At 44.6% G+C, this 26,519-nt stretch overlaps 1 protein-coding gene across 8 annotated transcripts in view; it reads right to left on the minus strand.

Annotated features, from left to right (window-relative positions):
• The window catches only part of BRCA1 (BRCA1 DNA repair associated), a 243,881-nt gene that overhangs the window by 46,627 nt on the left and 170,735 nt on the right, over positions 1 to 26,519 (minus strand). For all 8 annotated transcript variants that reach the window (XM_068264418.1, XM_068264421.1, XM_068264423.1 and 5 more), the window contains exon 18: positions 13,211 to 13,251. In XM_068264418.1, coding sequence (XP_068120519.1) covers positions 13,211 to 13,251 — 41 coding nt within the window. The remainder of the gene's footprint in view (positions 1 to 13,210; positions 13,252 to 26,519) is intronic.

Below are 26,519 nucleotides of genomic sequence, written 5' to 3' on the forward strand. Positions count from 1 at the left end.
GATAGGTAATATAATATCTTACCTACCCTGTTTTAAAAGAACAGGCAAATGTTTGTGATTTCATGGGGGCAGCCATCTTTTTCATGGGGCAGCCATCTTTTTGGTTGAAAAGAGGTGATAGGGAGCATGAGAAACAGTTCCAAATGTCCTGTGTCCTGATCTCCCCTCCCAGCTGCAAGCACTAGGCTTAAAATATCATATTCAAAATAAAATAAAAAATACAAATTTGCGCCAAAAACAGCAGAAGGAGAACAACAACATCAGAAATCCCATCATGCTTTGCACAGCATTAGGGGAAAAATGCCCAGACAGCTTTCTTCTGTGCAGCTAAAAATGAGGCTTGGGTAAGAAAGACAAAGTTCTGATGCTGTGAAACTGTTAAAGAAACACTAAGCCTTTTCAGTGCTGCTGAGTAGATTTTTAGTTTGGAGGTTCACTTTAAAGATGCCCACTGGTATCAATAGTGGGTACCGTAAGGGAAACCATAGTGGGTATTAATAATCGACCAGCAAGAGTAAAAACTGCTAGGCTGTTATAACCATCTTAAATTTCTTGTGATCTTCAGCTATTATAAAACTGAAAGCACCTGAAATGAGAGGTATATCAGGGCTGACGTACTCCATTAATTTCCTTTTCAACAATTCCAGTTGGCTGGCTGCCCTGCTAATCTCCCCTGCCTCTAATACAGTAATGCCTGGAACATGATGCAATTTTCCATCAGACTGACGGTCAAATCAATTATTTCCGTCAGGTGCGATCTGATTTCATATCATTTTTCGGATCGATTTTGTATAGAAGTGAATGGAATATCGATCAGCAAAATGACCGGACCTGTTGGAAATGATGCAATTTTCCATCTGATTGATGGTCGAATCTATTGTGTGTACAGGCATTAGACAGGGACCCCGAACAAGCATGCAGATAAGAGGTTTCTGACAGAAGTCTGATTGGATTAGTCACATGCTTATTTAAGGTTTGTGATCCAGATACTACTACAGCCAGGATGCCAGGCAACTGGTGTTAGTTAAAAAGAAAATAAATATGGCCGCCTCCATACAGCTTTCAGTTCACGTGTCCTTGAAGCTGATACAGCTGTAATGGGGTTCTGTCAGGTCTAAATCTAGCCCAGGAAACAGACAGTCTGCCCTGCCTGAGACAGCACAGAATGAGACTGTCTCAATGTGCACCAATAGCAGGCTGACAATAAGGGCATGGCTTTAACTGGTAATATTACTTGTTTCAACAATGTAACATGTAATAACCAATATTCTGTGATCCCCATCCCTAATACAACAATTGTGTACTTTTATTCTTAAGAGAAATCACATATTCCTAAATCAGGTCTTCAGTTTTACTGCAGTGTCACATTAAAGCGGAATTTTCAGCCACAAAATCAAATTCCACTTACCCACTGTTCTATGTTTATAATGCAGCCTGCAGCCTAGCCCTGCATTGCAAGCACTCCAATCTAATCCTAAAGGTTTTTGCTGTAATAAATCGTATCTCAGTCAGCCTGGCTATTTGGTACATTGCTGACGAAAAGGAAGCTTGTCATCTACCCTCCCAAATTCCTGCACCTCAATGATTGGCTGAGGGCAGTTTAGTGTGAATCTGCTTAAATCTGATCTATGCTGTGCTCATAGGTTTACAAAGCAAGCTAGATATCACAGTGAAGATTCTAAGAAGAAAAAAAAAGTAAGGGAAGAAATTACATCGGGATTGGCTTAAGTCAGACAAAGTCAAAATGGAAATTGCCTGGAACAGTTTCCTCTTTATTTACTATATAAAATTCACTGAAATCAAAATGTGGACAGTACAATACATGTGTTATTGTAAGTAGAACAAGTATTTATCAACTTATATATGTGTTTTTCCCCTGGGATAGTATGGCTGTCCCTGCTGCTTTAACCTCTTGAGGACTGCAGGGCTAAACCCCCCTAGTGACCAGGCAATTTTTAGTTTAAAAGGCCACTGCAGCTTTAAGGCCAAGCTGCAGGGCCGCACAACAAAGCACACGAGTGATTCCCCCCCCTTTTCTCCCCACCAACAGAGCTCTCTGTTGGTGGGGTCTGATCGCTCCCCCCATGTTTATTTTTTTTTTAATAAATATTTGTGTTGCCTTTTTTTAAAAAAAAACCCTCTTCCTTTAACCCCCTTCCCTCCCTCGCTCCCTCCCTCCCCACAGCCGGCCAATTACGGCGATCGGCTGTCATAGGCTTCTGCCTATGAGAGCCGATCGCTCTCTTGTCCCGCAGGGGGACAGCCGTGTCACACGGCTGTCCCCAGTGCAGCGCTGCTGCTGATCGCAGCGCTGCACAGAGTAAATAGACGGCGATCACGCCGTCTAACAGTCTCCCGAGCGGCAATAGCCGCTCGGAGACTGAAGGCGGGGCGGAGCTCCGCCCCCCAAGCAGGAGATGCGCGCGCAGCCTGCGCGCGATCTCCTGCAAAACAGAGCCCCAGGACTTTACGCCAATTGGCGTTAGGCGGTCCTGGGGCTGCCGCCGCGGCCACGCCTACTGGCGTGACGCGGTCGGCAAGAGGTTAAGAATGCCTTTTAGTGTACCCGAGGCGTCATGTGACATGATGAGCTCAACATGTGTATGTACAGTGCAAAACTATAACCAGGCTGTTTTACTTGGTTTATTCTGCTGCCTGAAATGGTTAATTTTTAGACATGGGAGTGACAGCTTCCGTCTTGTCGATAGGTTGTCGGGAATATAGTAAACATCACGGACAAGCACATTACAGCCATAAAAGTTTTTCTGGCAGAATACAATTTCTTAGAGCAGAAGAAGATAGTGAAAGGTCAATAGCTCCTGTATTTTTTACTCTGGGACACTTAATAGGCTGCCACTGATCAGAGGCAACAAAACATTCATTTTACTTTGTAAGTGTTTTAAGTATAAAATAAAACCATGGGATATAAAAAAAGGGTCATTTTTAGGAGTAGGATGATAAATACCATAGTTTATCTGATCAGTTTATTTTCACCTCGGGTTCACTTTAAATCTAATGCCCTGACAGAATTCTGTGTGCAGTGCTGTTATGTTTCAAGTGCTTAAAACAATAACAATATAACTTTTCTCTTTGCATCTGTCATGTTTCCTAATGGCACATCTCTTTCAGCCACGCTTCTCCATTATTCTTTCCCTTGATATTTTGTGTAATTTGCTTTAAATTGTCTAAGCTACACTTACTCCAGTTTCTCCAATCCATGCATAAAGAGGTTTATTTTTCCAGGATCTGATTAAAAAGGATTCAGCATCGGGGAATAAGGTAAGGCTTTTTTTAACGAATGCAGATATTCAGCATAGTACAGTGAGCCAATCACGGGGTTTTCATTTGTTTGCAATAGTTCAATGGGAGGTATCGCTTGAAATGAAGAAAGGTAATTGATAGCCTAAAATAGTGAAGTATTTAAGTCAATACAGCAATTTGCAAAAGCAGGTGACAGGTAACCACTGGCAAAGCATGTGGGGAGAATTAGAACCTGACCCCACTCAGGTTAAGAAGTCACTCTCTGTAGATAGGAAAAATGGGGATAACACCCCTCCACCAAGGGTGGGCTAGACTGGATACAAAATTTTGAATAGAGGCGCCAACAAGAGTAAAAACGTTTAAAAAACGTTTAAAAATGGGAGAGTTATGGTGGACTTACCTCCCTCGCAGATTTAACAGACTGAAAGCCGCTATTTTCAAATCAAAACAACATTAGGTGCTCCAAAATGCAACGCGTTTTGCAAGTCACAACCCTGCTTCATCAGGCAAATAATGGAGAAAACTGAGGGGAAAAATGGCAGAGGACACAAAAGCTCAGGACCCATAAGACCAAATGATTTAACATTTAAAAAAATTAATTTATATGGAATTTTTTTTTTAAATGTTAATGAAATCATTTGGTCTTATGGGTCCTGAGCTTTTGTGTCCTCTGGCATTATTCCCCTCAGTTCTCTCCATTATTTGCCTGATGAAGCGGGGTTGTGACCTGCGAAACTCGTTACATTTTGGAGCACCTAATGAATGTTATTTTGACTTGAAAATAAGGGCTTTCAGTCTGTTAAATCTGCGAGGGAGGTAAGTCCACCATAACTTCCCCCTTTTTAAACGTTTTTACTCTTGTTGGCGCCTCTGTTCAAAATTTTGCATCCAATTAGAGGTATATTAAACATGGACTCGTTATAAAAGTACTGTATTTTTCGGCATAGAAGATGCACCGGACCATACTATATGTTTAGGGGACTAAAACCAGGGGGGAAAAATATACTAAATCTGGTGCGTCCATGGTCCAGGAGAGTATTGTAAATTTCTCCCCCAATTATTGTGTCCCCTTGTACCTCCTGTGTCCTCCTGTGTACCCTGTACCTCCCTCCGCTGCCCCCTGTATAAATGAAAGCAGTGACAGCACGGCTCACCTAATCCATCAGAGTCCACGGCCATCAGAGACCTCACCTCTACCTCACTGTTACTCTAGTGCTGGCTTCTGCTGATCGCTTTTGTTTGTAAGTCCAGGACTCCCTGTATTTGGCATATAAGATGCAGTTTCTTTTTCTCCCTATTTTTGGGGGAGAAAAAGTGCTGCTTATATGCTGACAAATACTGCAGAACATAATTTTGTACCTGTTGGCAGTAACACTTGAGCTTTTCAGGGTGTGGTATAGTAAGAGATACTTGTATAGTAAGAGTCTTGGCTAATGCTGAAAAGTAGTGCAAACAACAATGGTGTTTAGCTAAATAAATGCATGGTTAGTGGCCCACTTGCGGTAGCGGGAGGAGGAGGGGGGGATGACTTTTTTTTGCTCAAGATACAGATAAGCCTGCCTCTGTGAAATGTTTACAAACAGCATGGCTGCTGTCATTGTATCACAGGAAGAAATAATCATATTCTATTAAAGCTGTTTGCAGCTAGATTTGCTGTGTAAACTATCTAAACTTTAGATAAGATATATAGACAAGTTACTTGTTACAGTTAGATTTTCATCTCGGATCCGCTTTAAGGCAGTGTTTCTCAAACCTGTCCTCGTGACTCCCCAACGGTGCATGTTTTGCAGGCAACCTCACCTACGCACGGGTGGGGTTATTAGTGTCTCAGCTACAAGAAATCCACCTAGCCGAGGCACTAATTACCCCACCTGTGCATAGGTGAGGTTGCCTGCAAAACATGCACCGTTGGGGAGTCACGAGGACAGGTATGAGAAACACTGCCTTAAAGCGATATCGTCACCATAAAAATCAAATTTCAACAGCAACTGGTCTGAGTGTATTAAGTGATAAAGATGCTAATGCTGCATTCAAAACTTTCTCTGCTGTTATGATTTGGAGTTATCACATACTTAACCACTTAAGGACCAGCCTATGCTGGCCCGATCTGTGCTGCGTGAGCTCTCCAGCCCACCGCACAGATCGCTTTGAAGCCAGGGCGACCAGACTTCCCCCCTTTTTTCCCCACTAGGGGGATGTCCTGCCGGGGGGGTCTGATCGCCGCCGGCCATCTGCGTTTTGCGGGGGGGCTCCTTACCTCCCTCTCTCCGTAATGCGCAGGACGGAGTTCCGTCCTGCGCATTGAAGGATAGGCTTCCGCCTATCAGCAGCGCCGTATGATGTAAACAGCGGGGAGACACCCTCCGTGAACTGACATGGAAAGGCCGCTCGATCGAGCGGCCGTTTCCATGGTAACCCACTTAAGACCTGCTGATGCCTATGGGCGTTAGCTGGTCGTTAAGTGGTTAAAGAGAACCCGAGGTGGGTTTGAAGAATATTATCTGCATACAGAGGCTGGATCTGCCTATACAGCCCAGCCTCTGTTGCTATCCCAAACCCCTCTAAGGTCCCCCTGCACTCTGCAATCCCTCATAAATCACAGCCACGCTGCTGACAAACAGCTTGTCAGAGCTGGCTGTGTTTATCTCTATAGTGTCAGTCTGCTGCTCTCCCCGCCTCCTGCAGAACTCCAGTCCCCGCCTGCATCCCTTCCCTCCCTGCTGATTGGAGGGAAGGGACGGGGGCAGGGACCGGAGCTATGCAGGAGGCGGGGGAGCAGCTGAGACTGATACTACAGATGTAAACACAGCCTCACAGCACGGCTGTGATTTATGAGGGATTGCAGAGTGCAGGGGGACCTTAGTGGGGTTAGGGATAGCAACAGAGGCTGGGCTGTATAGGCAGATCCAGCCTCTGTATGCAGATAACATTCTTCAAACCCACCTCGGGTTCTCTTTAAGGAGCACTGGCCCTTTAGTAGTCGTGCCAAAGAATTGCATGCTGGGGGTTATTTTTATCTATAATCTATTCCTCCTCTTCCCTTTGTTTCCCTGCCAGCTGCTTATCTGAAACCTAATCCCCTACTCATTTGCGTTTACAAGCAAGGCTGAGGCGACTCAGCGATTGGAGGAGACAAGAAAAAAAGTAAAGGGCAGAAATGACATCACGAGTTAGCCTTAACTGTGGGCAAAAGACATGGCCCCCACCAGGAACAGAATTCTCGTCATTTACTATATAACATTCACTGAAATCAAAACGTGGACAGTATAATACATGTGTTATGTAAGTAGATCAAGTATTTATCTACTTATGTATGTGTTTTTTTCCCTGGCATAGTATGGCTGATCCTACTGCTTTAAGGTTTCAGACAATTTTGTTATTTTGGCTGTGTCATTATCATTATTGATACAGCAATAACTTTTTATTACTTATCCCATCAAAGTGATAAATTGTTATTTTTCCAGGCAATCTAAACAATTCTTAGAAAAAAAATATTACCCAAAAAAAGCCTAATTTTATAGGCATTTTACAGGGTAAAATAAGCCATAAACTGAGAGAAAAAAAAAGAAACACTTTTTTTAATTTTTCATCCTTCCTAATTATAACAGGACAAGTGCCACAGTTCAGAAACACCTCTAATTATATTGTTTGGCTCGTCCCGGTTAAAATAATACCATATATGCTATATTTCATCACTAGTTGTGCATGTAGTGTACCATTATAGCCAGCCTGTACATCTGCAGCAATTGGATGCGATCACTAAGGTGCATAGTTTAGTTATCCTAGTGCTGTACAGATACATTGCGAGGCAACAGCATAGCAATGCATCTATACAGCATCAGGTCCCTAAATTGTGGGCCTAGTGATCGCATCTAATCGCTATGTGTGGCAGCCATTACAGGTGACTACAAATCTTAAAGCCAAGTACAGGTAACTCAAGGATTTTAGCCACTTCAGGACCATAGGCTTACCCCCCCCCCCCCCTCCCCCACTGTCCAGGCTATTTTCTACAAATTAGGGCTCTGCAGCTTTTAGTACTTGCTGCAGAGCCATACTACTTGGCACACAAGTGATCAGAATCATTTATTTCGCGAAGTACAACGGGGGTTGTACCCGGAATTATTTTTGGCACATACAGGGTCGGTGGAGGTACAGTACAGTGGACACTTCGTAATATACATAGTAACATACAACAGAGTAATAAAAACATACATTAAGTTGCACAGAGCAGACATGGAGCATAGTAGAGAAGGACTAACGTGGTCATCCGAGTGCTATGTGAGTGGAGCTGCCTCGCTTACTTGCGGCGCTTACTGCTCTGCAGCATTTCGGATGCCCACATTACACCAGAGGAAGAAATAGTGCAGAGAGAAAAAGTGAGACCTGGTGCTGTGGCAGTGACCTGCTGGCTGGTGACATGGCTGGAGGGACCTCTGTGGCTGCGTACGGAAATCCAGCCTCAGGCTGGTGGAGGGCGACACTGCTGTCTCCTGACAGCCTCCTGGCTGTGTTAATCTGCCCTCGGCACGGTGATATTTTTGCTTGCCTGGAAAGGGTCCCGCGGGAGATGCTGCAATGGAACCTCTGCAGCAGCCCCGTTGGCGTGGCTGGGGGGGGGGGGGCCTGTTTAGGCCTGTTGTGTGGCTGAAACTGCAGGTGGGAGCAGTGAAAACGCAGGAGAGAGGCCATCCATGGTTCGTGGGCAGCACTTGAGCAGCGGCAGATCGTCTTCCCCTGGCCGCGGCTGAGGAGCAGCCCGTGTGCTTCCTCCTGTTAGCGCCTGGTTCCCTGGCAGCGGTGGTAGCGTGGCTTATGTGCTAGGAGATCCGGCAGTGTGCCTGTTAGGTCAGGAAAGCGGCGTCCTTGCGGGTCCCGGGCGGGTTGCGGCGGTGAAGTGGCAGCGTTCCTGTGGATTAGGGAAGAAGTGTTCCTGTGCGCTCTGGATTGCGGCAGTGGCTCATGTGCAGCACGTGCCACCGGCTTCGGGGTCTAATCGGGCCAGCGGCTCCTGGCTCGTGGAAGGCGGAGGAATGGCCCACGTGCAGCTCATGTGCTGCAGAAGGAGGTTGCTGTTGCTGGGCGATCGTCAAAGCGGCTCCGGAAAAGAGAGAACACATCACTATTCCCCTGCCCAGTTAGAGGTAAGAATTTAAAGACATTTAAAAGGGAAATTTAAAGGAAAGGCCGGAGCCCTGTACGGCCGTGGCTACCCGCCCGGCGCAATCTTGCTTCCCTTTCTGCCCACCAACAGAGCATTCTGCTGGTGGGCTTTGATCCCTTCTGGCATGTTTGTTTATTTTTTGTTTGCTTTTTTCCTTATCACATTTTACTATTTTCTTTCTTTTTTTAACCCCTCCCGACAGCCAATGACAGCGATTGGCTCTCATAGGCATCAGCCTATCAGAGCCATTCGCTCTGTGTGCCTCTCCAGGGGACAGCAGAGCTAACACAGCTGCCCCCAGAGTACAGCGCTGCCGTGGATCGCAGATCTGTACAATGTAAAGAGATGGCGGTTTCGCCGTCAAACAGTCTTCTAGCGGCGATTGCTGCTGGTAGACTCTCTGTCACTCAAGCAGAAATGCGTGCACATCGCCACGTGCGATCTCCTGTAAAACCCCACCCCAGGACTTCAAGCCTTTCAGCGTTAGGCGGTCCAGGGGATGCCACCCTCCCAACGCCGATCGGTCGGGAGGGGGTTAATCAAGTTAGGAATGGGTTAACACCTCACTACTGGGAGGGAGGGGGAAACTATATTTAGTGCGATATCACTTTATTAAGCTTTTTTTCTTAACTGATAAACTTTGTTCCAGCTTTTCATGAATAATTGCCCTTACTGACTATAGCAGCAGTCAGTCACAGCACAGAGGATGTGCTGATGACCTTTTCTGTGATCACAAGTAGTGATGGGCGAACAGTGTTCGCCACTGTTCGGGTTCGCCCGGATTTTGGCCTGTTCGGGTTCGGTTCGGCACCCCCCGAACACCTCATGGTGTTCGGGAGGGTGCTCGGGCACTCTGCCCGAACCCGATCAGGCCTTCTGTGTTCGGCCGAACACAGCCGTGTCCGGCCGAATAAAGCCCCCTATAGAGTCCCAGCATAAAGGGAGGGCATGCCCCGAGAGCGGGGGGGGGTCGGAAATGCCCCCCACCCCTCCCCGCTAAGCTCTCCCTTCTGCTGGACCCTATAAAATTAAATAGAAGTCCCCCAAAGTACCTGTAGCAGGCTGGCAGGAAGAGGACAGGAAGCGGGCAGCCGGCGATCACAGGCGCTAGTACCATCTGGTACTTCCGCCCTCTCTCTGACGCACTTCCTGTTTACATATGTAAGTCGCGTCAAGAGAGAACAGAAGTACCGCAATGACGCGTACGAGGGTACGCGTCATGTAGATGACGCGTACCCTCGTACACGTCATCGCGGTACTTCTGCTCTCTCTTGACGCGACTTACAAATGTAAACAGGAAGTGCATCAGAGAGAGGGCGGAAGTACCAGATGGTACTAGCGCCTATGCTCTCCGGCTGCCCGCTTGCTGTCCTCTTCCTGCCAGCCTGCTACAGGTACTTTGGGGGACTTCTATTTAATTTTATAGGGTCCAGCAGAAGGGAGAGCTTAGCGGGGAGGGGTGGTGGGCATTTCCGACCCCCCCCCCCCCCCCCCGCTCGGGGCATGCTCTCCCTTTATGCTGGGACCCTATAGGGGCCCCAAAGGGACATGTTCGGGTTGGGTTCGGCCCGAACATGCCGAATATCGGGGGCATGTTCGGCCGAACCCCCCCGAACATCTGGATGTTCGCCCATCACTAATCACAAGCAGCAATCAGACAACCACTGATATGGCGGATTTCAGTGCTGCATGTCCAGGAAGCTACAGCAACACTGAAATGGACAAGGTACCTCCAAAAACAGCAACTGGTTATGGAAATAATTTTCACACAGTTAAGCCAGCTGTGACTCTCGGCTTTGAGACAAGACATGTCCAAGATGGCGTGACACAGCCGTACCTGGCATGCAGCATAGGCCCTGGGGAGGTGTGTAGTTGCAGTGGAGATCGCAGCAACAGTAGAGTAGCACTGCCACTCAGCCGAGGAGGACGACAGCGAAGAGGATATAGCAGGAGGATATAGCAGGAGGAGTAGGAGGAGAAGGAGAAGAGGTGGCAGCAGGTCTGCCTGCAAGCCATGGACGTGTCACAACTAGGTCCGCTGCACAGCCACGTACTCCCTGCTTGCCAGTGGTCACCAAGTTGACCCAATGGGCTGTATAAGTAATGCACCTGCCCTGACTGTGCTTTGCAGACCAGGCATCTGTGGTCAGATGGACCCTTGACCCAACGCTGTGTGCCAGAGATGACACCACTTGCCTTTCAACATCACGGTACAGTTTGGGTATCGCCTTTTTTGAGAAATAATTGCGGCCTGGTATCTTCCACTGCGTCCCAATCTCAATCGCCACAAATTTTCGTAAGGCCTCAGAGTCCACCAGCTGGTATGGTAAAAGCTGGCAAGCTAACAGTTCCTCCAAGCCAGCTGTCAGACACCGGGCAAGGGGGTGACTGGCAGACATTGGCTTCTTCCGCTCAAAGATTTCCTTCACGGACACCTGGCTGCTGCGGGCAGCGGAGCAGGAACCGCTCAAGGTGAGAGGCGGAGTGGAGGAGGGTGGCTGTGAAGGTGCAAGGGAGAAAGCGGCTGAAGATGCTGCACCTGAAGGAGGAAGAGGAGGCCGAGGGTGGCTTTGCTTTTGTGTGCTGCTTTTCCTCAGGTGGTCATCCCATTGCAGTTTGTGCTTTTTCGTCATGTGTCTTCGTAAGGCAGTTGTCCCTACGCGGGTCTTGGCTTTTCCACGGCTCAATTTTTGGTGGCAGAGAGTACAGATGGCATTGCTCTCATCTGAGGCAGACACACAAAAAAATTTCCACACCGCTGAGCCCTGAGATGATGGCACTGCGGCGGTGGCGGCGGCAGCAGATGACCTTGAAGGGCATGTTTGCTGGCTGTCCATAGGCGGCAATACATGCCGCCTGACACTGCCACGAGCTGTTTCTGACGACGAGCTCCCCCTGCTTCTTTTTAGAAACTCGTCTCCTCCTACTCCTCTCTGACTCCCCCTCTGAACTGTCCCCCTGTTCATCTACTCTATTGGGAACCCACGTGACATCCATGGCAGTATCATCATCATAATCATCCTCTACAGCTTTGCTTGTATCAGACACCTCAAAAACAGCACCAACAGCAGGTACTTTATCATCCTCACACCTTAGGTCCACAGTGACGCCTAACGCAGACATATGAGGTGGTGTAACTTGCTTAGCGCCTTCATCTTGTTATAACAATAATGGCTGTGAATCAGTTAATTCCACACCAAATAACTCTAGCGAAGTGTCAAACGGAGCGGATGTGGTGCTAGTAGTAGCATTAGTGGCTGCAGAAGATGAGGTGTTCTGTGGTAAATAGTCAACTACGTCCTGACAATCTTGGAAGCTGATGGCAGGTGCCTTCTGAACACTGTACTTTGGTCGAGGTCCGCACAAAATCACGCCAGCACGACCTCGAACAGACCTGCCGCATGGCCTTCCTCTGGCTCTGCCTGTTTTGTTTATATTGGGGAGGATGAAGTGAAAGGTATGCACTGACTTGCTTAATACAATGCGCAGTCTCACAGATGCAGTGAAAGGTATACACTGACTGCTGGTATAATACAATGTGCAGTCACAGATACAGTGAAAAGTATGCACTGACTGGTATATAAAACAGTTTGCAGTCACACAAATGCAGTGAAAGATATGCAGTGACTGGTATAATACAATGTGCAGTCACACAGGTGCAGTGAAAGGTATGCAGTGACTGCTGGTATAACAATGTGCAGGCACACCGATGCAGTGAAAAGATTGCAGTGACTGCTGGTATAACAATGTGCAGTCACACAGGTGCAGTGAAAATGGATGCACTGACTGATGGTATATAAAACAGCGTTCGGTCACACAGATGCAGTGAAAGGTATGCACTGACTGGTATATAAAACAGTGTGCTGTCACACAGATGCAGTGAAAGGTATGCAGTGACTGGTATTATAATACAAGGTGCAGCAGTCACACTAGGCACTGAATGTGCTGGGCCTGCCACAATATAGCAATTAGCAAGGGCCAGCTGTGACAGACAGGGCTGTATATGCAGTGTCAGTGGGCCACACACACACAAAAATAAAAAAATAAAACAAAACACATCACAAGAACATTAGCTCTCAAAAGAGCTGTTTTGGGGTGCTTTTCAGCAATAATTATCAGTAAGGAGCAAGCTACCAGACCTCCTAACTAATGCTCTCCCTATCTCTCCCTTCTCTCACTAATTACAGAAACAGACAGAGTGAGAAAATGGCCGACGCTGCTGCCTATTATAAGGGGGGGGGGGGGCTCCAGGAGGGAGTACAGCCTGATTGGCTGCCATGTGTCTGCTGACTGTGATGTAGAGGGTCAAAGTTTAGCCCAATGATGTAGTATAGGGGGCGGGTCAAACTCACATAAAGTTCGCGTTTGAACCATCTCGATTTGTGGCTAATCCTGTCAGCCTTCGGGCAGAAACATCTGATCTGTATGCTTGTTCAGGGTCTATGGCTAAAAAGTATTAGAGGCAGAGGATCAGCAGAACAGTCAGGCAATGTCTATAGTTCAAAAGGAAATAAATATGTCTGCATCCGTATCTCTCTCACCTCAGGTTTCCTTTAAAATGTGATAGACATGAGGGCTGGCATAGTATTACCACTGCAATCTGCCTTTTTACTAGTCACAGTGAATTGTTCCGGAACAGGTGAGGATCCCGCTAGAGCAATATCCGCAGAGCAGGACCTGCATGCACAGCAGTCTGCGTCGCAGGAGAGATGACAAGCTTAGACATAACCGCCTATGTCAAGATGATTATCTTACATCATGCACAAGGATATTTAATATCAGACTCACCTCATCAAGGATTCTTCCTTCTCTGAATGACTGTACAATCCCTGGATAAAAGAAAGTCAAAAGTGACTGATTACATTAGAATTTGCTCAAAGCAGATAAGCAGGCTTCAGCAGAAAAAAAATTACACTTGACTCTTACAAATTTCCTCTCAGAGATGCATATCTTATGATTTTTATATAATGTTCGGGACAGAGCAGACTTATGGAGAGAGGAAGGGTAAGCACACATAAATAAGAAACTGTTTATTATTGATGCGCAGAGGGAAAAAGAAGCACAAACAATCATCTTATCTGAGTCTGCAGGCTGAAAGCAGATTCTGCCATTACTATAATTGCATCTACAGTATCCGCGACCTTTCACTTTGCAGTCCTCTCTATAGCTAGACTATAGTGGATAGAAGTTTCACATGTGTAATGATGTACAGATCAGCACGAGGGCTGTTTTCAGAAATAATGTATTAAGGAAGACACTAAAAAACAACAACTTATGTTAGCCATATGGGGTTCACTTGCTGGTGACAAAGTGACTAAAGTAGCATTATGGATAACAGTATGAATAAGCCAAGTGTAATAAGCACTCCAGTAGAATAAATCAGTAGCATCAGCACACAGGGGAGAATGAAGAGTATAGAGAGAATATGTGGACAGTAGACAGGAATCGGGAGTCTGGGATTACTGTGGCTAGGGTAAGGGTAAAGCCAGATGATGGTTAAACCTTCATGTGTTCCAAAAAGTGTTACACAGAAGGTGATAATAAAGATATAAAATGCATAGTGACCAATGCAAGAACTCATACAAATAAAATGAATGATCTGGAGTTACTTATGATAAAGACTATGACAACTGTGACTCTCACATTACTCTAATAAGGACATGGATGGCATGAAAAGGTATTAAAGGAAACCTAAACCGAACGGGAAAAAAAAAAAAAAGTTTCATTTACCTGGGGCTTCTACCAGCCCCCTGCAGCTGCCCTGTGCCTGTGCGGTCACTCACAGTTCCTCCAGTTCCCCACCGTGGCTAAGTTTCGTTTTCCTCCGACTGGCCAGTCAATGAACATTGAGTCTGCACCGTCCCGTCGCCGGGAGCGTCCGGTGCAGACGCAACACAAGATTTCCGAGTACTGCGCATGCGCAGGACGCTCCTGGCGACAGGAGGGTGATTGAGGAGGCGCAGTGTTCATAGACTGGTCAGTCGGGGGAAAACGAAACTTAGCCAAGGCGGGGGACCGGAAAATCATTCAGAGATGGTGCATAAAAGGGCAGCTGCAAGGGGCTGGTAGAAGCCCCAGTAAGTGAAACTTTTTTTTTTTTTACCCGTTCGGGTTAGGTATACTTTAAATATGGAATTTCACTTGTGTTTAGAAAGGATTACAAATGATTGATGAGGATCTAACTTTTTTTTTTTAACTTGATGCTAATAGTGTTACAAGTTGTAAGCACCTTGGGACAGGACAAATCAAAGTCAGCAACATTTGCATTGGATTGCTTCAATTTTAAATGACAATTTAAAGAGACTCTGTACTACACAAAACCTCCCCTGGGGGGTACTTACCTCGGGAGGGGGAAGCCTCAGGGTTCCAATGAGGCTTCCCCCATCCCTGTAGCTGCAGGCAGTCCAGCGCTGGCTCCCCTAAAGCGTCCCGCAATCCTCCCTCGACAAGCCTGACAAGGCTTGATATATTTACCTTCCCTGGCTCCAGCGGGGGCGCTGTTGCGGCTTTCACCACGGAAATAGACAGAAATAGCTGATCTCTGTAAGGTCTTCTCTACTACGCAGACGCAGGAGACTTGGCCTGTGCAGTAGAGAGGACCGTCAGCGATTGGCTATTTCCACCTATCTCCGAGCAGAGAGCCGATACTGCGCCTGCGCTGGAGCCAGGAAGGTATATATTTACATCCCGCTGTTCGAAGGGGCACCGCCGTGGGACACAGGAGGATGGGGGAAGCCTTGATAGGATCCGGAGGCTTCCCTCACCCGAGGTGAGTGCCCCCAGAACCTTTTTTAGTTACAGGTTTTCTTTAAGTAAGAAAAATATGGAGGCTGCCAAACTTCCTCCCAAATCCCCAAAACATACAGATAAGTGAATTGGCTTCCCCCTAATTTGGCCCTAGACTGTGTTACATACACTACACGATACATACTTAGACATATGACTATGGAAGGGATTAGATTGTGAGCCACTCACAAAAGTTAATGGACAAGACTATAAAGACACTCCTGACTATAAGACGCATCTTAGTTCAGAGGACAAAAACAAGGGGGAAAAAACACTAAACCAGGTGCATCTTGTGTATTATGCCCTCTTTGTAACTCATGTACCTCTTGTGTCTCCTTGTGTCCGCCTCTGTCCTCCTGTGTCCCCATGTATCCACCTCTGTCCTCCTCTATGCCCCTTTGTGTCCCTGTGTCCTCCGTTTGTCCCACTGTACCCTCCTCTGCATGAGCACAGTACAGGGAGTCCCTGACATTACGGCGGGTTGGAGGTTCATATTGGCAGGCATTCACAATCAGGAACTTCCTGCATTTGGACTATAAAACACAGTGACTCTCTCTCTCCCCTCCCCACCCCTCCACACACACACACACACTTTTGGGGGAGAAAAAGTGAGTATTATAGGCCCGAAAAATACAGTATCCAGTGATGCGGAAGATGTTGGCGCTATATAAATACTAAATATTTATAATAGGTCCCCACACAGATTACACAGAAAAAGTACAATTAATGCAGCAAATAAACATTTATAAGGAAAAATGGAGTCAATTGGGGGCACTTTCCACTGCTCGAATATTGACTTGAAAGTTCTAGGTTTTATTTACACTACAAGACAACTGAGTGTGGTTATTCAAGATAGGCCAGATATTGTATCAAATGGGCACTTGAGGGAGAGAGAATACAATATGGTAACATTTACTGTGGCATTTAGTATAGTTCTATGCAAGTCAGAACTAAAACAAGAAAGATTTGAAAAGTCAAGTTTAGGAAGCTTGGTTTCAGCAAATATTGCCAACTGAGGTAGCAAACTATAGGATAAGACCACCAACAAACGGCAAACCTTTAGGCTGGTTTAACACTGCAAACTGGCGGTAGCGTTGCGGAGCACCCACCGCACTGCATCGCCAGAAACAGGCCTTCAGGGAACACTGCGTCCGTACATTGTGTTCCCTGTCTGGTTACCAGCCAAGCAGGAAGTGACGCGCGCTTGCAGTCACTTCCTGTTACGGGTATACGTAAGTGCACAGAAGTGTATTGGAAAAGTACGCTTCCACGCATGCGTGCCGTGATGTCAACTTTTTAAAAAATCCTGAGTCCCCATATACTAACATGACTATGTATATATATATATATATATATATATATATATATATATATATATATATATATATATATATATATATATATATATATGTGTGTGTGTATGTGTGTATGTATGTATGTGTGTATGCATGCATGCATGCATGTATGTATATATGTATGTATGTGTATATATATATATATATATATATATATATATATATATATATATATATATATTGTATATGTATGTATGTATGTATGTATGTATGTATGTATGTATGTATATATATATATATATATATATATATATATGTATGTATGTACGTATGTACGTATGTACGTATGTACGTATGTACGTATGTACGTATGTACGTACGTACGTACATATATATATATATATATATATATATATACAGTGGAGGAAATAATTATTTGACCCCTCACTGATTTTGTAAGTTTGTCCAATGACAAAGAAATGAAAAGTCTCAGAACAGTATCATTTCAATGGTAGGTTTATTTTAACAGTGACAGATAGCACATCAAAAGGAAAATCGAAAAAATAACCTTAAATAAAAGATAGCAACTGATTTGCATTTCATTGAGTGAAATAAGTTTTTGAACCCTTTAACAATAAACGACTTAATACTTAGTGGAGAAACCCTTCTTTGCAAGCACAGAGGTCAAACGTTTCTTGTAATTGATGACCAAGTTTGCACACATTTTAGGAGGAATGTTGGTCCACTCCTCTTTGCAGATCATCTCTAAATCCCTAAGGTTTCGAGGCTGTCTCTGTGCAACTCTGAGCTTGAGCTCCCTCCATAGGTTTTCTATTGGATTAAGGCCCGGAGACTGACTAGGCCACTCCATGACCTTAATGTGCTTCTTCTTGAGCCACTCCTTTGTTGCCTTTGCTGTATGTTTTGGGTCATTGTCGTGCTGGAACACCCATCCATGACCCATTTTCAGTTTCCTGGCAGAGGGAAGGAGGTTGTCGTTCAGGATTTCACGATACATGGCTCCGTCCATTTTCCCGTTAATGCGATTAAGTTGTCCTGTGCCCTTAGCAGAAAACCACCCCCAAAGCAAAATGTTTCCACCCCCATGCTTGACGGTGGGGACAGTGTTTTGGGGGTCATAGGCAGTATTTTTCTTCCTCCAAACACAGCGAGTTGAGTTAATGCCAAAGAGCTCTATTTTGGTCTCATCAGACCACAGCACCTTCTCCCAGTCACTCACAGAATCATTCAGGTGTTCATTGGCAAACTTCAGATGGGCCTGCACATGTGCCTTCTTGAGCAGGGGGACCTTGCGAGCCCTGCAGGATTTTAATCCATTGCGGTGTAATAAGTTTCCAATGGTTTTCTTGGTGACTGTGGTCCCTGCTTATTTGAGGTCATTCACTAACTCCTCCCGTGTAGTTCTAGGATGCTTTTTCACCTTTCTCAGAACCATTGACACCCCACGAGGTGAGATCTTGCGTGGAGCCCCAGAGCGAGGTCGATTGATGGCCATTTTGTGCTTCTTCCATTTTCGAACAATCGCACCAACAGTTGTCACCTTCTCTCCCAGCTTCTTGCTAATGGTTTTTGTAGCCCATTCCAGCCTTGTGCAGGTCTACAATTTTGTCTCTGACATCCTTGGACAGCTCTTTGGTCTTTCCCATGTTGGAGAGTTTGGAGTCTGCTTGATTGATTGATTCTGTGGACAGGTGTCTTTTATACAGGTGACTAGTTAAGACAGGTGTCCTTAATGAGGGTGACTAATTGAGTAGAAGTGTCTAACCACTCTGTGGGAGCCAGAACTCTTAATGGTTGGTAGGGGTTCAAAAACTTATTTCACTCAATGAAATGCAAATCAGTTGCTATCTTTTATTTAAGGTTATTTTTTCGATTTGCCTTTTGATGTGCTATCTGCCACTGTTAAAATAAACCTACCATCGAAATGATACTGTTTTGAGACTTTTCATTTCTTTGTCATTGGACAAACTTACAAAATCAGTGAGGGGTCAAATAATTATTTCCTCCACTGTGTATATATATATATATGTGTATATATATATATATATATATATATATATATATATATATATATATATATATATATTCATTTTAACACACACTTTCTGCTGTTCAGGGAGCTGTTTTATTTGTTTAATGCTTAGCTACAGGAATTACCGGATGTCATTCTCTTCTCTGGATTTATATAGTGACGTGTATACATGCATATTTTCACTTGTAAGAATCTAAGCTGCCTTTGAATGAATCAATCAACACAGAAAACAATAATTCTTTTCAAATGTTTCAACTTCAACTATTGGCATAATTACATTTACTGCTATGAAAAGTTTATAAAACACTGAATATTTCTTGCGCTTTCCAATCCCAGCACAACATGCCCATTTAATGACTGACCTGTTTGCATGTTTGTATATTCCCCTTATACTGCCAAAGCATACTGATAAGTCACTGGCTTTCATGTTTCTGCAGTGTGTCTGCGCCTAGGACTGTGGTAGAGTCATTAGACTGCTCCCCCACTGTGGCTAGGATTTACGTGGATAGACAGACAATCTCTATAAAGCTCCGATGTAGAATAACAATATATATTGTATAAATAAATAGATATATATAAAAAATATCTTTGCACTGGGTGTAAAAGATTATTTGTGCATAGCAAAGGGAAAAAAATCATCTCTTCTATAATTTAGCAGTAGCAGTAGGGTATTGTACCGTGTTAGCCATCAGTAAAAGCAAGAAGTTTTAAATCAGGATGATACCATTTATTGGCTTTAGTTAGCCAATAAATGGTATCATCCTGATTTAAAACTTCTATAATTTAGCAGTAGAAGCTGTTTTTCCCCCCCCAAGTTTACTTGGATAGTGTAGGGCTTTGCCTCCGACACAGGAAACCAGGGTTTGACTCTTCCTGTTCAGTAAGCCAGCACCTATTCAGTAAGGAGTCCTTGGGGAAGACTCTCTAACACTGCTACTGCCTACTGAGCGCGCCCTAGTGGCTGCAGGTCTAGCGCTTTGAGTCCGCCAAGAGAGAGGCGCAATATACTGTAAACGCTATTTGTCTTGTCTTTGTCTACTACAACCAAAATAAATGTTATGTATGCTCACAGTTCTCTAAAGCTGGCCACCAGCGGTCCAATTTCTAGCGGAAAAATCGTTTGTGCGATCAGAAATTCTGATCGGACGAAAAATCGTTCACCACACCATCAACAAACAAATCTTTTTTTCCTATCTATCACAACCAGCAAGAAAATCCAAATCTTGGTTTGACAAAAATCCAATCGAACGACTATTTTTATAATCATTTGTAATCGATTGTGACCATCAACTGAGATTATTTTCAACCAATCTGATCAGAATTTCTGATCGCTCGAACAATTTTTCTCTAGAAATTGGACCGTTAATGACCACCTTAAGAGTGTATACACGCATCCGATTTTGATTGCCCAATTTTCCCATTTGAATACTATGAACAGATTTCGCAGGTGAGCTCTCATACTACACAGAGGTGGCAAAATTAGCAATCAGAATGAGATGTGTGTACACACCCTAATAAGGCCTTCCTCTAAATGGGATAACATCAGGAAGGAGTCTAGACGGGGGACTAAAATTTTAACCCCTGCAAATGGAGGAGTCTCAAAGTCTTGGGGAAATCCGGTACCCTTCCCGGATGATTTGTAGTAAAGTGATGAAATGCCTTTCCCTTGACTGCTGAATGGAGTAAAACGGTTTCCAGCTCTGGCTCAAACAAACTTCCATGACACTGGATACCACAAGTATGATTTTTGGAGGATAGGTCCCCTTTCCCAGGTCTTCATCTAGATCAGTACCTCTGCTAAAATAAAGCAATTGCTTTAGAAATTGCTGTGAGTGAATCCAAAAGGTCTTCAGCATTTGGCCCTCAAACTAAAAAGATGAAAAGACCTTTCATCCAGTCATTAAAATTATAGGCAACAGAAATGGATAGAAGATCACGCTCGTATTCCTCCAATCAAAATTTTGACAGGATAAGCCAAGACACAGAACATTTATATTGCGCTTTTCTCCTGGCAGACTCAAAGCGACAGAGCTGCATCCACCAGGGCGCACTCAGTAGGCAGCAGCAGTGTTAGGGAGTCGTGCCCAAGGTCTCCTCACTGAATGTGAGCCAAACTGCATGAGGAACAAGAAAAAAATTAATTAAATAAATAAAAAGACCTAGCACAAAACTGATTGGTTTCGCTAAAGTTTAACTGAAAAAAAAAAATTAAAATTTGGCCCAACCTTTTATAAAAGACATGAACAATTTGACTCAGTACCATGTGATTGTGAAAGCCTAGAATATTTGAGGTCTTTATTGTTCTTTAATGTTATGGCCTAACCATGAGGTTTGTACCCTCTTTTTCATGTTTGTATATTGTATGTTATATCATGTTATTCTTATAAATAAAGAGCGCTTTAAAAATAAATACAGTAAATAAAAAACCTACCAACAGGAAAGACTTTTTCAGAGAAGATAGCTTGTGACCTAGGCGGCCAGGAAATACAGTGAACCTTAGGGGCCAGGGGGTGGGTGGGGCTTTTTAATCTCTTACATGTCATACAAAATAGTGGGCTACAGCACTGGTGGTATTGCTAGATATAGAGGGTCTCAAGTGTGACTGCTAACACTGCAAAAGAACTACACAGAGTTGACCACCAGTAGTTTCACTATTGTGGACAGACCATATCTGCGATCCCGCGATAAGCACTGTTAACCAATTAATGGCTTCACAGAATATTATCTAGCCTCTATACTGTATAGTGTTATGGGTTCTGAATCTCAGAAGTGGTTTTGGTAGTGTGTCACTATAAAATGTACCTACAAATATGAGTAGACTGACATCTCTATCTCCTTCCATTCACACAACACAAATCCTCCATCTCTAGGCTGGTCCACCATGAGTCGCCAACCAAATTCCTGGCACCCCAGCCTGTCAGACAGGTGAGCGACATAGAGCACTCTTGTTCACTGGAATAGGAAATGTCAACTGGCGAGTAGGTGTGTCTTTCTTTTATTCATAGAGTACTCTACCTGGATGTTTCCTGTTCCTAAGAGGAGCCTATGTCCTCTCATGTCCTGGAGGTTACTGGAAAAAAGGAACCTATAAATATGAGAAGACTGATTTCTAACCAGGCCATTTTTTTAAAGACAACATTTATTGAAGTTTTTAATTTTACAACACTGCTGAAACAGTCAGCAGAAAACAAATCACAGAAACCAACAAGACAGCATATATTTGTGTTGCACAACAGAGACGACACCCCAGCTTAATAGGCAATATCAATCAGATGTAGTACTCCCATAAATCCCTAAAGTACAAGAAGGATCGATGGATCAATCAAGAACAATAACATTAGCCTTTACCCATGTAGAACAAACCTTAGAGAACTTTTTTGGGGCATTGCGATTATCATACACCCCCTTGATAATAGGCAAGTCCCTATGGAACAGGCCATTATTACTTACATTGTGTGACAATCTCATGTTTATTGGTTCCCTGTAGATGCTGCTGGTTAACAAGTATGGAAAACCTTGTCTGATCAGTCTAATACAAAGCCAGTGCTGTCTATGCACGGCTCACATTCTATAGCTTTAATAGGAATGCCCAACTGAATCAAACATTTCTGTATGTGTTAACTCCAGTTGTTCAAGTGCCACAAGAGTTTTCAATTGTTTGTACTTCAGTAAAAGGTGTCTTGACAAAAAAAAAAAAATGAAACAAATGCTGCAATCTAACTATGACTGCTAGAACTGTATGTCACTAAACATGAGTACTATAAAAGCCTCATATCTCCAAAGAATGGTGCTTATAAAATGCTCTGTGCTCACATGGGGTACACAAACTGGCTAAGAGGAATAACCAGGATTTTGCGTGGTGGATCAGAGCAAAACAAACCTAAACATCCTCTACTGAAAGCATTCATAGAAGGTGTACATATCGTGCACCGCTGGTGAGTTGGGCACAGGGTGAGCAGAATGACAGCTCACCCTGCTGCTGCTCAAATTCCCTGCGGCGTAAAATACTATTCCTCTTCCGAGTTATCGCAACCCTCTTGCACGAGGTGTGCACTATAGTATTAGTGCTATAGCGTTGCCCAGCTCAGGCACTTCGCGGCCAGCACTGTGTGCCGAAACCACCTGCTTCATTCATAGGATGGAACAATCGTAATCACGTAGAATTAAAAGATCCTTATTTAAAGAGACTCTGAAGCGAAATAAATTTGCTCCATTCACCTTATAATTCGCTTCAGAAGTCTCATCTGCACTAAACCGCCGCATTCCCCCCGAAAAACGAGGGCTGCAGACCCCCCAAACCCCCGGGCAAACATTCACGACCAACTTGGTCATGGATTGTGCTTCCCTAAGAGGCAGAGCTATGAGCTGTAGCTCTGCCTCTCCTGCCGTCAATCGCCGCACAGATCGCCGCCTCTCCCCGCCCCTCTCTGTGAAGTAAGAATGAGAGGGGTGGGGAGAGGTGGCGATGCGCGGCGATTGACGGCAGGGCAGAGCTACAGCAGAGAGCTCTGCCCCTTCCAGGAAGTGCCGGCCTTAGTCCCTTACGGGAATATGGGGAGTCTGCAGCCCTCGTTTTTCGGGGGGAATGCGGTGGTTTAGCGCAGATGAGACTTCTGAAGAAAATTATAATGTAAATGTAGCAAATTTATTTTGCTTCAATGCGGATTAAAAATGCGTAGCCAAGGATAGTAAAATATTGCTGTAGTTACAGCAATGGCCAACTGATTCTAGCCTTAAAGGATACATGCAAGGAATTTAAAAAAGCGAGATCTACTTATCTGGGGGCTTCCTCCAACCCCTGGCAGCTGATTTGTCCCTCACTGCAGCTCCGCATCCAGTCTGTGTCCCAGGATCCCCTCCGTCGGAGATATCGAAATCTTCTGCTTGTGAGCGTGGCCGCGCTGCTCGCGCTCATGTGCTCTGAAGTGTTCTGCGGAGGTGCAGAACTCCTGCGTAGAACACTCCAGGTCAAGTGAGCGCGCCTTGTGCAGGTGTAGAAGATCCTGACCTGGCGTGGACAGCATGTCCAACGGAGGGGATCCCGGGACACCAGAGCTGCGGCAAGGGACAGATCAGCTGCCAGGGGCTGGAGGAAGCCCCAGGTAAGTAGATCTCGTTTTTTTAATTTCTTGAGACGTATCCTTTAACTGTTCTTCAAGCTATACAGGATATCTACTAATTGCATTGCAAAGTCCAGAACTACCTCCTTAAAAAGGGATGGCAATGGAAGGTCACCATTTTCAACGCATGTCCAAAAAGAAAGACTGTAATGTATCACTTTAGAACTTCAAGATTATTAAACAAGTTTAGTAGCGCTCATTAACAGTTCATCACACTTCAATAAAACCACTCCGTTCTGATCTAAAGTAACGCTGGCCGCGTCCAGCCAGTGTTACATGTGACGTAGTCGCTCCGCCTACGAGTTAAGTTGTATGACAACTCATCAGGGGCTACGGAGCCTCGGATGCGACGATGTTAAATCATGGAGCCGCATGCAAATTAGATTAGAGCGGAGTGGTTTTATGCTTCCAAGCGTGCGTGAACGGCGGTGCTTGCAGTGTATATACACGCTCCTCCCAAACCTTGATATAACTTGGTCACATACCGTGGCCCCTATGGGAAGATATATAAGGGTCTTGTAACATTGGTTTTATATTGCATGTCATTTATAGACTATCAATTTTAAAGGTGCAACACACCATTTTTTGTCAAGAAACACGCTATGGAAGCTTCTCCTCGTCCTTTCAGATGCTTGTGAGCAGTTGGAGTTTTGCCGATGGAGGCAGTGGGGTGGCCTTATACCCCAGGAGCGATATCGGGCCGATCTGGGCCGCACCATTCGGGGAGTTGCTCTATGAAGGGGGGGGGGGGAAGCCTACAGCGATATTGAAGTGTGATGAACTGTTAATGAGCGCTACTAAACTTGTTTAAGAATGTTGAAGATCTACACGTATCTAAATTAGAGCGATCCGCCTCTCATTAGTCATTAGGCGACAACAGCTCACATCTGGACTGTCTGTGTGCACTATAATAGTGCTTAAAGTTGTTGTGTATTATATACAGTGAGCGCTGCTATAAATTTTAGAACAATGGGTCAAGTTGAACAAATCACAAATTTTTGCCCACGTACGAGGAGCATGCATCCAAAAGCTCTGTTAATATAGCACTATCATAGCGCATATTTCTGCAGCCCTGTAAGCACCAAAATGACAGTAATTATTGGCTTCAGCCCTCTCTTACCAAGTTAAAAAAGGAAACCGTATTCTTTGAGGCGCTCACAGCCATCTAAAGCCAGCCAATAAGCACAATACCTAATGAAGTGGGCGTAGGACTACAAAATGCTCTGTAGGTGCCAATATAGGGCCCTTTTCTACTGCAGGTGATTGCAATGCTCAATCGCAAAATGCAAACTTTTTTAAATCTCTAGCGATTTTGAAATACTTTAACATAGGAATCGCGGTAGGAATTTTCCAGTACCGCAATTAGAATTTTTACAAAGCGCAATCGAAGATGAGAGCGATTTTGTATGTAAAATCGTAATCGCTTAAAGTGAATGGGAACCTTATAAAAAATAAAAAAGCCAGATATTTACCTAAGGAGAGGGAAGGCCCCGGGTCCTAACGAGCCTTTCCTCTCCTCTCCCGGTACCCGTTCCAGCTCAGGATCCCCCCCTCAGGATCTGCTGCCGAAGGGAGGCCTCGGAAATCTTTGGGACCCCAAGTGCTTCCCGAAGATGGGCCGCACAAGACTGCGCATGGGCAAGCGCCCCCTCTCTCATGCACTCGGAGTATGGAGCCGCCTGTCTTCGGGAGACCTCGGCTCCCGTAGTCTTCTGAATTCCCCCGCAGTGGGGGATTTGAACGGAGGAGCTGCCGCTGCAACGGTTCCCATTAGATTTAACTAAATGAAAGATTGCAATTGCTGGCGTTTGCTAGTGGAAAAGGGCCTATTGTCTTGAAATTATAATTCTGAGTTACAGGGGCATAACTACAAATCCAGAAAAAAAGTAAAAAAAAAAAAAAAAAAAAAAAAAAAAAAGAACAAACACCTAATGGCTATAGGCCTTCACAAAAAGTGTAGTACCATGAAGGAGTGTGTTATCTCCCAACTCTTCTGCAGAAAAATTACATTTAAAGCATAAACCATCCTTGGAACAGTGACTGGGTTAAATTATCACTGGCATGTACAAGCGCAATAAAACAAAAAAACATTTTCTCCAGCTAATCCCTATAATAAGATTCTGTGAAGAAAACAACAATGAGAACCTAACGCAGTCTTAAATATATTCCTTTGGTTCTACTTCGCAATGGTATAATAAGCATCTAATCACACAGGCTGCAAATTCACAGCGACTACAATAACAAGTGACAGCGGCTTTTATTTTGACAAAAGGCCTAAGGTAAACACAGCGATATTTCAAGACTGCAATATTAATCGTAGAAAAGCTGGAAAGGGAAAAATGGGAAAACAATGACAGAAAACCAAGGATCTTGGAAAGTCTGCATCTCCATCAAGGTGCCCAAATAAATTCCTTCCTGTATAAAAATTATATCTCCCCCCCCCCCCCCCCCTCAAAAGAGAAAACCTTTGTTTTACTTGTATTAAACATTTAGTAACATGACAAGGAAGTATCGGGGAACCTGTTATGAGAGAGGGTAATGGGGGCTTCCATATTTATTTCCTTTTAGGCTAGGTTCATAGTGGGACTTTGCAGTGCTGCGTTATGAAGTATTATACCGCAGCTTATAGCAATGAGAAGTGTATGCGACGTTCATGCGATGTCAGCATTACATTGTAACATGTAGCGTTGTGGTAACGCCCTGCTGCAGTGCGTTACCACTAAAGGCACAGTTCAACAGGTACAGGAAAGCATACTTTTCATTGCCTGTATGCTTCACTGTACCTAATGTATGCAACGGTAACGCAGCATTAAAGTGAACCTCCAGACTAAAAATCTACTCAG

The sequence above is a fragment of the Hyperolius riggenbachi genome, chromosome 12, assembly GCF_040937935.1.
Source record: "Hyperolius riggenbachi isolate aHypRig1 chromosome 12, aHypRig1.pri, whole genome shotgun sequence".
Taxonomy (NCBI): Eukaryota; Metazoa; Chordata; class Amphibia; order Anura; family Hyperoliidae; genus Hyperolius; species Hyperolius riggenbachi.